The sequence below is a fragment of the Pagrus major genome, chromosome 11, assembly GCF_040436345.1.
Source record: "Pagrus major chromosome 11, Pma_NU_1.0".
In the NCBI taxonomy this organism is placed as follows: domain Eukaryota; kingdom Metazoa; phylum Chordata; class Actinopteri; order Spariformes; family Sparidae; genus Pagrus; species Pagrus major.
The window spans coordinates 11,719,057-11,732,328 of NC_133225.1; the positions used below are offsets into that span (position 1 = coordinate 11,719,057).

General features: G+C 41.2%; 1 protein-coding gene across 1 annotated transcript in view; it reads left to right on the forward strand.

Annotated features, from left to right (window-relative positions):
* hcn2b (hyperpolarization activated cyclic nucleotide-gated potassium channel 2b) overlaps positions 1 to 5,908 on the forward strand; it is a 42,271-nt gene extending 36,363 nt beyond the window's left edge. Inside the window, exon 8 of the mRNA XM_073476752.1 lies at positions 4,886 to 5,908. Coding sequence (XP_073332853.1) covers positions 4,886 to 5,844 — 959 coding nt within the window. The 3' untranslated portion in view covers positions 5,845 to 5,908. The remainder of the gene's footprint in view (positions 1 to 4,885) is intronic.
* Positions 5,909 to 13,272: the final 7,364 nt, after the last annotated feature.

Sequence of the window (13,272 nt, forward strand, 5' to 3'; positions counted from 1 at the left end):
CTACAGTTATATTAAATCCCTAAAACTTTGCAATTATGGAACATAATTTGCTGGATAAATTTAAATAATTACAATTTCAAATAAGAATATAATGTATTGCAATATGAAAGCGCTGACTGGTATGTAAAAGTGTTAAAACCTTTGTAAAATTACTCAAAATGCGAAAGATTTAATTTGGATCCTGTTTTGTTTTGTTATGTTTTTTTTTTTTGTTTTTTTTTGTGTTCATTTGGGAAGAAGGGTACTTGTTGGGTACAACAGACAAAAAAGGAACAAAATAGTCCCATAATGTGTAAGGCGAGGTTTATTTTCATTCATTTTCAACAGTTACAGTTTGTTCCACCCGAGATAGCTGGCACAGCTTGACGTGCATTAAGCAGTAAACAGTGAAGATACATACACTGTTGCATAGGTCCTACTTTTAAGCACGACTGATAAAAAAAAACAAAAAACAAATATAAATGTGATGTAAATGCCAGTAGCTTTGGTAATGTCTTTTGCAACTAATGGCTGTTTAAAAACAGCGGGAATAACTTGTTGGACTGTTTTTATTTTTGCCTCACTCTGGTGATTGACACATCTGGGTGATGCCATTTAATGCATGTTAGCATGTTTCGACGCATTTCAACGTACACGCCATCCTCCTCCAACCCACAACTCGCTTACCAAAATTTTTCCACACAGCTGATGTATTCTTCAGGCTTATTCTTCATATGACTGCGTTCACCATGACGTAGGTACCGTGAAGGCTCAGGACAAATACATTTCCTGTTACGCCTCAGATGATTATACTTCACTGATAATCGGCACAGGTTTGGTGTCTTCATATGAGTCACTGACAAGATGAAATGAAGCAAAAGGAAAATGTATTTTTTTCATTAACGTGATGTCTCTGTCAAAACACTATCTGACAGCTGTGACATACTGTATGAATGATCCTCAAAGGGACAATGTGTTTGATGAAGGGAAACAGTCGAGGCTGAAAATGTATTCATGGCTGTGAATCATTTATTATGTAGTTTCTCAAGTGTAAATCTGTCACTCCAGTTGATTACTTCCTGTGGATATCTGCCATTTTGGAGAGCAGCTATTTAACATGTGTGACACTTTTGAATATCATGGCAGAAAGTGTCACGTTTTGTACCTCCGTCGTGTCTCTAGATGAATTTACTGATTTTTTAAAATGATTGCTTAGCAGTGACTGCGTCTGAACATCTTTGGTTTGACTGCAGAACACACACACTTTGTCTTAGCAGAGTGGCGGGATCCCCTTGTTAGCATTTAGAGAAACATATTTCTGCTGATGTCACACCCCTGTCACATGACCACACTTCACGTGTTTACAAAAGCCCTCGCTCCGCCACCTGCCAGCTGTTGCCATAGCAGCCAGATTGCACACATGAGCAGCCTTCAGTCTGTCAGCTCACATATTAGGAGGGAGACTGACATGTCTGCTTTAGGACCTAACCAAAATATTCCCAGTGGGCTACATGTGCATTTGATGAATATGTATCACTTATAATGTGTTCTTTTGTTTAGCTGTGTCGACAGTGTTTCTCAGAATAAGAATCGGGAGCACTGAGAGGGCTGTCAGAAGTTATGTAAAGAATATGAAATGTAAATACAGACTCGGGCTTTGTTTCTTTCAAATGTAAACAGTGTTTGTTGAATGTGTTTCCATAAGATGGGGGCATTAAAATCAAGTGCAATGCAATGCAATCTTTAGGGGAAAAAAACCCACCACTTAATATTTTTTTGCTGAGCACTTGTGACCAGGAGTGCTTATTTAAGATCAGTTTAGCCTGACAGACCATAATTTCATTTTGATGGAACCAGGTTTGCTCCTGCACCAATCCATACATTTTCATGAAAACAGTCTCTGACCTGTGAGCCATTCCTACATTGAGTGGGGCTAATCCCTCGTCTATTGTCCACATACCCTTAATGCGTCAAGTTGTAAACAATGTCACACAAGACCAGCGGAAAAAATTGCACTGATTCAAGCGGGGGTGGAGGTGTTACTTGGTAATGAATAGGCAGCGGATGTGTGCCTTTTGCAAACGAGACAGCTTCAGCTTTCCAAACGCTTCAATTTCAAAAAGGTTCTCACTTCTCAAAGGCTCCTTAACCTCCACTGAACTCTGTATTGGAACCTCCCTATCAGGTTGTGCTGGCCCGGTTCCCTTTCGGCTCACCCTGAAGTGCCATCAGTGAGTTATTGTCACCCTTGAGTGTCACCTGTTAGAATCTGTTTGCCATCCATGAGTGACTAAATTGGCCACTAAGCTGTTGCCACCAGACAGAGGCAGACACCCAGTTTCCAGCCTCTTCAGGAGGAAGTGTACTCAGAACAACCCATGCCTTTTCTTCAAGCAAAACCCTGCGGTACTCCTTGAGGAGGAACTCAAAAGTCTTTTTCTCCCTCAACTTCCTGATAGAGGACCTCATCACCAAGCCTCGTCTTCCAAAGTGTGTCCACAGATGGAACCAGTGCAACATGCAAGGGGGTCACAAGTGGTTGAAATCTGATCTGCCTCCTCCCATCCTTCTCCTTCTGGCCAAGCAGCTGACAGTGTTAGAGAGGAAGAAGTTCGTCACCAGCCTTCCTTGTTTCATGGGTATCACTCAGGCTGTTGTGCTGACTAACATCCTAGCTCTTTAGACTGCCTGCTGCATCGGAGAACAAAGCTTAGCGCCAGTGACAGCAGTTCAGGAGAGCTATATGCGCTACTCAAGTTGCACATGCACACTTCCCTACATGCCAGTCTCCTGAGTTCATGGTTGTCCCCAAGGTATAGCAGATGGTGGATCATCTGGGTGCAGCAAAGAAGGCGAGCAAGAAGGTGAAATCTTGTCTTTGGTCCCAGCCTTTTTACCGATCAGGGTTTGTCAAGCAAAGACCTTTCAAATCATTGTCATCATTGGCTGGCTGCTCTAGGTATTACAACATTTCAGCCCTGCCATCAGCTTGGTACGAGCCTGGGTAGGCTCAGAGTGCCAACCCCCATGGAGTTTGAACCTCACAACTCTGTGACGCAAGCACTCATTTCTTTCACTGGCGTCTCTATCCCCCTCAAAAAGAAATAATTTAGGAATATGACAGTCAAGGGTTGGTGTTACAGTATGCCAGTTACTGAACAACACAAGGAGGTCAGTCTGGAAAGTATGACCTGCTCAAATGCGCTTCTGCTTTCAGGCACAATCCACAAACCCCCCACATCCAGTCGATCAGAAAGTTAAGAAGGAAACTGTGACTTATTGTTGTTGTCTGAAGTGTGCTCTTCAAGAGGCTCCCAAGTTTTAGATGAAGGAATAAGTTTCAGTGCGCTTAAACTCCTTTGCATGGAGTTGACAACCTGTCCATTGTTCTCAGAGTACAGCAATATAGTACCAGGAGAGAGACTGATCTAGTACTTCATCAGACTCAACAGACTTTTGACTTTGATGAAGACACACAAAGCATCAAAGTGTAAATCCTTTAATTAGTTTGTTGCCTAAATCCCTGTGCTCCAGTACACTTCAGACCTTATTCTGGAGTCTATCCTGATAATAGCTCCAAAGATTAACATACTGGTAAGAGGTCACAAGTGCAAAATATCTGTGAATCATTCAATGCTTGATGTTATGTTGTGTTGTTGAGGTCCCATCTGAGTTGTTAGGGGGTAATTTTTCCACGTTTTATGTGGATGTGCAAACCAGTGTGAAGCAATAAATTCCCCTGTGTCCTATATTGAGCGAAAAAGTCGAGTTCTCCCACTGCAAAATCTATTCTTCTGTTCTTCAGACACCAGCGCTGTTGTTTGACTCGTACAGTAAAGTAGTTGGTGTCAAGAAAGTTCTACAGGCTAATTCAGTGTAGATTTCATCTACGCCGATGAGAAGCCAGGGGACACGATGCCTCTCAAAAGGAACATTTTTTTTTCTCTTTGCTTGTAACTATGTTTCCAACAGCAAAAATGGCATCCAAAAATATGAGCACCAGGTGTAAGGCCAACTAAATGTAGCGGAGAGAGGCTGAGACTGAGGCTGCATTTGCCATGTGAGAGGATATGGCTAGCAGGGATGATCCAGAACCTGAGCTGCCCTGATCAAACAGCGATTGGTCCCAGTGAATATTGTGATTAACTGACCACTCACTGGGGCTACTTCCTCCTATAGTACGTAGCTGATCCTTTGTTTGAGGGCAGAGCTAGCAGCTTATGCGGCCGGAGCATCAGTTGTCTCTCATTCTTCATACTTGTGGGTGGTTACGCAATAGTAAGGCCTGTTAGATGGCTATAATCATACTGATATAGCCTTAGTTAAATCCATATAAGTATTATTTTCTCCCAGAAGACCAATGCATGCCAAGCACAAGCCATTTACAAGTGCACACACACAGACAAATGTATGATCTAATCACATACAGGTAAGTACATCCGTAGATGTCATGTGTGGCGTACAATAAACAAACCCTTTGGCAACAGACATGCTTTCTCTCACATTGTCAGCACTGTGGTGACTCTGCAAAAGCACTGCCTTGTAAAAACACTGGCATGTCTATTTAACAGGGAATTAGTACAAAAGATAAGAAGCTCTCTATTTCTCTCTGTATTTGTGTGTTTGTTGGTGATGGATTTTGTGTGTGGAGAATACATCAGATAGTTCCATATACAGGATACTCTAGGATACTCTATCCACCGTGGCCAGGAATAGAATGAAAGATAAAGGTAAACGATAAAGCTGTTATTTCTGTTCTTTGTAAAACTTGACTAAGAATAAGAGAGGGTAGGATAATGCTATGGGAGCAAACTTTACATGTACAACTAAGGCTGGTTTTCTATTCCTGCATCTAATAGCATCTACTTCAGCAACAATGCTACTCTCTGTCTCCATCTCATTGCAGGCAAGAAGAACTCAATCCTGATGCACAAAGTTCAGCATGATCTGAACTCTGGTGTTTTCAACAACCGTGAGAATGAGATGATCCAGGAGATTGTTAAATATGATCGGGAGATGGTTCAGCAAGTTGACGCACCGCGACCGCGGGCCATGTCCATGACACCTCCTCTGCATGGTGGGCTCTTTCCTCATCCAGGTTCCTCCAGCCAGCCCCATAGTTCGGCAATTGCCACTCTGCAGCAGGCCGTAGCCATGAACTTTTGTGCTCCCATGCAAGGGAACTCAGTGGGAGCAGGAAACCTGCAGTCCCCCAGGATGGTGAGGAGATTCCAGGTAATTGAAGGTGTCACCACCCCTGTCTCAGCCTCTCCATTGCAGTCTCAACTCCTTGCTTCTGGTGCCTTTGCTCCTCTCTTGACCAGCCCCCCTGTCCAGAGCCCACTGGCAGTTGGAGGACGATCATTCCAATATGGATCCAGTGCCCTAGCCGGTCCCATCTCAGGCTCCCAGCTTTCTCTAGCCCAGCAGCACATAGCCAGCCCTGCACACCGGCCTAGCACACATAAGAGTACCCATTCCTTGCAAATGGGCAGTCTGAGCCAAGACGCCAGGGCACTGTCAGCCTCTCAGCCCTCACTGCCTCATGAGTTGGCGCAACCAGGTGCCCCTAGTCCGCCCCAGTCTACACGAGTCTCCTCCACCTCCATTGGACCCCCTCAGATCCCAGCAGGTCTCACAGGCGTCCGGAGTGCAATACCACATAGGGTGGTACTGCCCCACCAGATGTCTGTGGGTGCCTTCCCTGTAGCATCCCTGCCTGGTTCTATGCAGGCTTTTGGGGCTGGTGCAGGGCTGGCAGTAGGGGGTGTGGGGGACTCGGGACTACCCAAGAAGGACTCTATAGCGAGCATTCCTGAGACAGACCACGTCAGAGTCAGATCCAGGCTATCCTCAAACTTGTGATCTTAATTAAATCTTCTGGAGGAGTGACTCAATGAGGGACTTAACTGCAGGAACACGGGGGGATTTCTGCTCTTTCTCATACAGTTCCTCTTCTCTCTACCCACTCCAGTTTGACTATCCGAATGTATGAATGTTGAGTGAGTGGCAGCCAGGAGAATCTGCGAGGAGACTGTTCTAACATAATAAAGTCTGTATGGTGACTTTTGAATCTGCAGCATTGAGATGTTTCTACTCATACACCATAGTAGTTGCACAGATCAGTAGTGGTAAAGTAGCATCTTCCCATCTCCAACTCCTTTATTTACTGTATTTCACAACATAGTCAACAACATATGGGCATATCTGCTTTACTCTCCTTTCATTCACCTCATTAAATGGAGTCAGATGGGACTAAAAGAAAATTAGGGACCTGCTTCAGACATCAGAAGTTGGCACTTTAATGCGGTTTGATCACTGTATCTACCACATTTTGTCAGTTGGCTAGCTGTAAAAGACAATGCAAAGGCAAAATATTTGTGGTTTCATAAAAGGTTTGAACTTTAAAATGGTGTGTTTTCTTGTTTTTTTTAAAAAACTTTATAGACCAAATTTGCACAAAATTGGATAATATTCAATAAGCGATACTATTAATTATATTCAGTACAATTTATTCCAGTATTTAAAGCCATATTTTCCCCCAAATTATTGATATATATGTGGATGAATGAGTATATTTATAAATACAAATGGCATTTTCAGAATCTAGCTGGCCTCTTTTATAAGTCTTCCTTGCCTCTGATAGTCCCCACAGTTAAACATGCGCTCCCCAGACAATGAATATCCTTCATACTGAAATTACAGCTGCGGGACAAATTGTCTGGTTCCAGCCAAGCCATCGATTTCTACAGGAAATGTCTGACTGTTTAATTTAAAGCTGCATTAATCAATATTTTTTTTATATTAACAGTGAATCAAATGACTCCCTCAAATGAGGGTAATGTGAAGTAGTAAGGTAATGTGCTCGTAGTGATGAACTCAGAGAGAATGATTTATTCAAATGGAGCTTTTTAGCCTCTTTTAACAAAATATTTTGGCTTTAACTTTCTCCTCAGTTTGATGTTATTGGCAACAGTTTTCAGCAAAAAAAGGTCCCTAAAATGAAGTTTCAAGGTTTCTGACACAACACATTTCTGGAGCCTCACAACAAAACAGGGTTGCAGCATTCTCCTTAATCAACTGAAGTAGACGGGGACTTGTTTTAAAATGTAATAAGTATCTCAAAAAAGGAAAACATAGAATGGCTCAATACAACTCATTCAGTGTAATCCAATTGTTTGCTAACATGTCTGCCATAACAACTTCATAGGGTAATAACATGTCAGGGCTGCGTGTCTTTCAGCTTGTTTTGTTGTTTGTCTGCCCCCAAGTGGCCAAAAATTGATTAATGCAGCTTTAAGATTAGTGAATCAACAAGATCTAATAAAAATATACCTGGTGAAGAGACACTGTCTTTCTACAGCAGATTTCTGAAGTAAAAATTGGTTTATGGAGTGTAGTCATGTGAGTAGTAACATGTGTTGAAAGTGTTCCATGGTATCTTAGAAATTAAAATTCACTGCCAGTTAATAAGAAAGAATTTTATACGACTCAAAATGTAAATCCATCAAAACTCACATAATCAAAATATCAGTCCATTCTTTTCTAACCCTGAATATCACAGTTCTTGTAGCAGCAGTTTGGGCAATGTGTCACTATGCCAAAGTCAGTTCATACAAATAATGAAACTCCTGCAAAGCTCGACCCTACTGTAAACACTACCGTTTTCATCAACAGCCAAGGACAGTGTAGATACTTTGCAGGATGTATATTGCGGTGTGCCTCTGTCATTAATGCCTCAATAAGAATTCATCGGATGCCGCTGATTTGTGTCCAAAAGCATTAAGAGGGGAACCTTTTTCTCCCGGACCTGACATTCTCTCCACCTCATCTCACTAATGCCTGAACCATTACTGGGTAATGAGAGTGGAAATTGGAATCCCTCGGGTCTGTTTGGGACTGTTATTATTCTCCTTCCATTCGATTCCATCATACAGTGCCAATGATGAGTTCCTCCTCTATGATCTTTTTTTTTTTTTTTGCATTTTCATTTTGTTTAGTTTCAGTTCCCACATTGTTATCCACCTTGAGAATTCTGAATGGGACAAAGTTGAAGGTTTGTAAGTATTTTTATACAGTGTTTTTGAGGTCTGTTGTGTTTATGTTTTATGCCCAAATTATGCCCTGTGGAACCTATTTGGATGCTCAAAAATAATTGATATAGAGGCTTGTTATGAGACTAGTGTTTTACTGAACTTCACATTGTGTCCTGGAGGCACAGGGAATGCATTGAGTGACAAAATACGTTTATAGACATTTTGTACTTCACTGGGAAGCACACAGTAGTGAGAGGACAGAATAAAGGAAAGAGAAAAGAAGGAGATAGAGACTGGATGGATTGCAAAAAAACTCAGTCAACCTAAATCACAAGCAGATATTAGTAACTCCATAATTCTAAAGGGTAACTTTGATGTTTTTCAACCTGGACCAGGGCTGCACAATATGTTGCTTTTGCATCGACATAGCAACATGCTCATGCACAACAGTCACATTGCAGTATGTGCAATGTCAAGCAAGACAAATTAACTCACTTCTTTGAATTGAAAATGATTTTGCAGCATTCAAACATAACATAAAAGCAATATTATGTAACTTTTTTTACCTAAAAGTAACAGCTTCAAAATCATGTTGATGGTTCAGTGTCTTGTAATAAATACTAACAGTGTTGCCACTCAGTGGTTGTGACCATGCTGACTTCTTCCTACTGAGACGTCATGTGTGTCTATTGAGCTAATCAAGTTATCTGGTGGAAATTGGAAATTGCTATATACAGTATATCACAGAAAACCATAATATCGCAATGTCACCTTTTTTTCCAATATTGTGCAGCCCTATCCTGATCCCTATTTCCCCATGTTTTTGTGTCTAAGTGGCTAATGGGGACAACAATTTTTAAAATTGGTCCACTATTGAGTGAGGTGGCAGCACCCGGCAGCTGCAAAACTGGCTTCAGTGTCCTCCTGGGCAATTACGCATTGCAAAGAACATCCACTAAAAGAGCTTGAGAGTTTCACAATGATAAAATTACTGATTCTGTAAATGGAGTCTAGGGGTTTTGGTGAGAGCAATAAAGCAGCTGGTTTTGGTTCTTTAACAAAAAGGTCTATCTCTGTGGAAACCCTTGCGTAATATTGGTGGACACTTAAAATAACAATCTGAGCTTGTCAGTGGCACTTTTGGTGGACTTGACCTGTGCAATTGCTCACAGATATTACATTGCAGCTCGTTTCTCAGCTGTCGGCTGCAAAAGCCTTCCTCCACACTGGACCAATTTTGAAAATTGTTGTCTCCATTAGTCACTTTAACAGAGAAACATGGGAAAATTGGTTCCAAAAAAAAAATAAAATAAATAAAAATACCCTTTCATAACAACTGAAAAACGAACAGAGTGAAACCAAAGTTTCATGGCTGTAATTTTTTTGTATGCAAATGTTTTCAAAATGTTAAGATATGAACAACATTTCACACACTGAATCATTCGCACTGATTAAACATACAAATCAGAGAATATTGAACTGAACTCATTCAATCATGTTGTGTGAAAGTGATGTTGATCACACAAAGCAATAACTGTTTGAAAAAGGGTGAGTTTAGGCAGATGATGTTCCGTTGTATCCTCGAGGTGTTCGTGGAGATGCAATATATCACCTTTTGGACTGATTTCCTAAAACTTTGCTGAGAATTTCTGTTTTTGGAAGAACTTGATTTGAACTTGATTGGCATGGTTGTTTTTTCTATGTGTAAACATAGTGTTCATCATGTAAACCAGACTATTTATTGATTTAGCCTAGTTTACTGTAACTGTAGACATAATGAAAAAGACAAGTGTGTGAAAACTAAAGATCTTTTTAATCTATGACAAAATGCATATTATCATCTGATATGAACTGATATTACTTGAGCATATAATTAAAGCAGAACAAAACTGTTTGCATTACAGAAGATGTATCACTTCTTTTTCTACAGTCGCTCACAGTACCACCCACAGATTGTATGTAATCCTGTGCCAGTTGCTGTGAGGTCTGCATGGTTTTATATTGTGTTTGTTTTATTAGTTTTATTTATTTTTCTAATCTCACACCCCGGTCCATTTGCAACGCCTGTTCCCTTTGATTTTTTTTCCCCGTCTGTGCTGTTGACTCTGTCGTCTGATCAGCATGTTGCCCAGAAGTCTGAACTGTAAACGCACTTTTTCCTCTTTTGCAACTTAACAAACATATTTAATGTTATGTAAATGCTACAACTCAGCTGTTTAGTTTAATCAGTACAGCCTTCAGTCTTTGTTAGCGCTGGCATCTGCCATGCACGCACACAGCAGCAGCAGCAACATCTGTATTTGCTAAGTTGTGTGCTCTCAAAATGCTTTTTCCTATTTCCTTCTATGCTACTCCAGAGTTAAAACTATCGTCCATTCCAGGTTATATTCTGATGTGTCTTTGGGTTTATCAGTGAGAGTAAAGCAAGGTGTTAAAAATGTTTACCTACAAGGGCTGTTCATGTGGGCGATGATGTGATTTTGTGTAGAACTTTTGTCACACATTCACGCTAATGAGTTCAAATTATTTCTCATTTTTTTGGCCAATAATGACCAAAACAACACTGAAAAATACATAATGCACTTTTTTTATACTTGTTGTTTCTGTATTTTACAGGATACAATATGATTTGTTATTAAACCACAGTTATTCATTTGTTAATTCCTTTACATCCCTGCTTTTTGTTGGCTTAACTCCTAACTTGCTTTCTTCCTCAGATCCCAGACCTGTTAGTGTGTGTAAATGCATTCGATAATACAGTGACTGAGTACAAAGCCAACACCAACACTAAAACCCATCCATATCTTGGCATAACATACACTGAGATCTCTGTAAAATCAGACACTAACAGTGCGGTACAGGCTTTTCTGTGTCAGGGACCTGCTTTTTCTTTTATTGAGCCGATCTACATCCCATAACATGTACTGTGCATACCTAGTGCCTAGCATATACTGTAGTCTCCGCATACGTATGCTCTATTCTTTCTGTGCGTGGCTGTAAAAAATAATGCAAGCTCCTCACGATGCACCACTGTCAGTTCTGTCCCACTGCAATACATGTAAAAAGGAAAACAAATAAATTGTATTTGAATACAGTATGATTCCACTGCTTCATGTTGAGGTCAATAATTTGGGTTTGCATATATTGGTAAAGCACAAACAGGATTCATAGTTTTGCATACTCTTAATATAAACAGAACTTCTTGATGCAATAAAGGCATGTGATGGTGACAGCCTCTGCTTTCTGTTAGTTGTGATGTTATTGTTCCCGTGTCAAAGTTACAGCGGCATCTGAGTCTCTGTTATTGATTGTTTACAGTCTTACTGGTTTAAAAACATCTTATCATCTGCCTGGTTATCAAGAGATATATAAAAACAACTTTCAAACTGAAAGATTGCTTTATTTCTTGTGTGGAATAGTGGATTACGGATATGTTGAGTATTTGAATGCTTTTCATTATAACGTCTCATATTTTTTTAAGGTCCCATTTTGTAGACAGTGAGGTTTTCATGTGTTTCTTATTATAAAGCAGGATTAGGTGCTGTATAAATACGGTGAAAGTGTCAAATAGCAGAGCTGATGTGGAAACACGATGGGCGGGGCCTGCTCAAACCTGTGAGAACTGACCAATCAGAGCAGACTGGACTTTACCGTCTGAGAGGGGGAGTAAATATCCTCAACTTATTGTTCTTCGCTGCTTGCCATTAACAGTTACCGTACCTGCCTAGCGCTCGCACTTTTTCTCGTTTAGGAAAGAGGTGTGCTTGGGGAATTTCAAAATAAAGGCGCATCTTCCACACCAAGCCAAAGCTTTTAATATGTGACAATTTTGGTTTTTGAAAACACACAGGAGAATACTTGTTATCATGGACAGGAAGAACAACACTTTTTGATTCCTGATGAGGTATTTTGGGAGTGCCGTTTCATCTACATTGCTGTTCAGGCAGCCAGAGTTTTTCCTGGTCAGCTGGGACAGATGGTCTCCAGAAGGAAATTGAAAAGACTTCAGACACTTACTGTGTGAGTTCGCCATCCAAAGGTTTAAATGCAGATGATTAAAGAAGGCTTAAAGAAGATTAAGCACCTTCTGCCTATAACTTATAACACTCCTGAAAAACATGTTACCATCAAGATAAAATGTGATTTAAACATCTAAAAGAAGGCACCCTTTGAACATATGTGTGTACTGTATGTGTTTGATGGCTGTTACTCAACCAATCACAGCCTGTCAGTCAGAAGAAAGGTCAGATGAATGAACACACACCTGCCACACCGCCCGTCTCCCTCTCACGGCTGTGCTGCCCCATCACTGGCTCCCTACAGGACCGTCTGCACACTGTGCCCCTCTGCGAGTGCTGCTGAGTGCTGGCCGCTCGTGACGCCACGGGGCAGTAGATAGGCCGGGAGAGCCCAGGAGCCTGGCACGGAAATCAAAGTGCTCTCAGGGCGGTGAGTGGTCCAGCTATCAGAGAGGGGCTTCCAGCTATGGCATGCCTGGCAGATAGCGTGTCCACTTTCTGATGATCCCCTGGCTGGAATAAAGAGCTCGCTAAAAGCCCCACACTAGTGTCTGTGCTGGATGTGATACTCTTACTTCAGGTGTGGTGTCCCTGTAATGTAAAACAGGTCGTATTCCTTACTAATGTGCCTTTTAGTGAGAGAAATTGGTCATGTTTTGGATTCAAAGGAACATTTTCTATCAACTAATGCAATGGCTGTTTGTTGTTTGTAACAGCGTCTTTCTACTCATGGTCATGGTGACCTGAAGCCTATCCCAGCATGCTTTGAGTGTGAGACGGGGAAGCACCCGCCAACAGGTCCCTGCTAAATCACAAGCCTAACACAGATAGAGGGACACTCACATTCACACTTATGAGCAACTTCAAGCCTACACTTGTCTCACATCGTGTTGGACGGTGGGCAGAAAGCAGAAACACGTTGATCTGAACGCCGGCTTTGTTTAAATAGTACCTTGATGAAACAATCTTAAGGTCCACTTATTAGCTTTTTTCAGAACATTTAACTGCATCTCACAGTAGGAAGAGATGCTCCACAACTACCAGCTTTTTCCCAGAGCTTTCAGTCGGGTTGATAAGACAGTAAGGTGCAGTTGAAAGCTCCAGAAAAAGCCGGACTTTCTGCTAATTTAAGGCTTGTTATATATACTGAATATCAGCCAACAGGGCTGAACAATTAATCAAAATACCAAAATTGCAACATGGTCAAGTGCAAGATCCAGATTTTTTTAAGGTTAAAA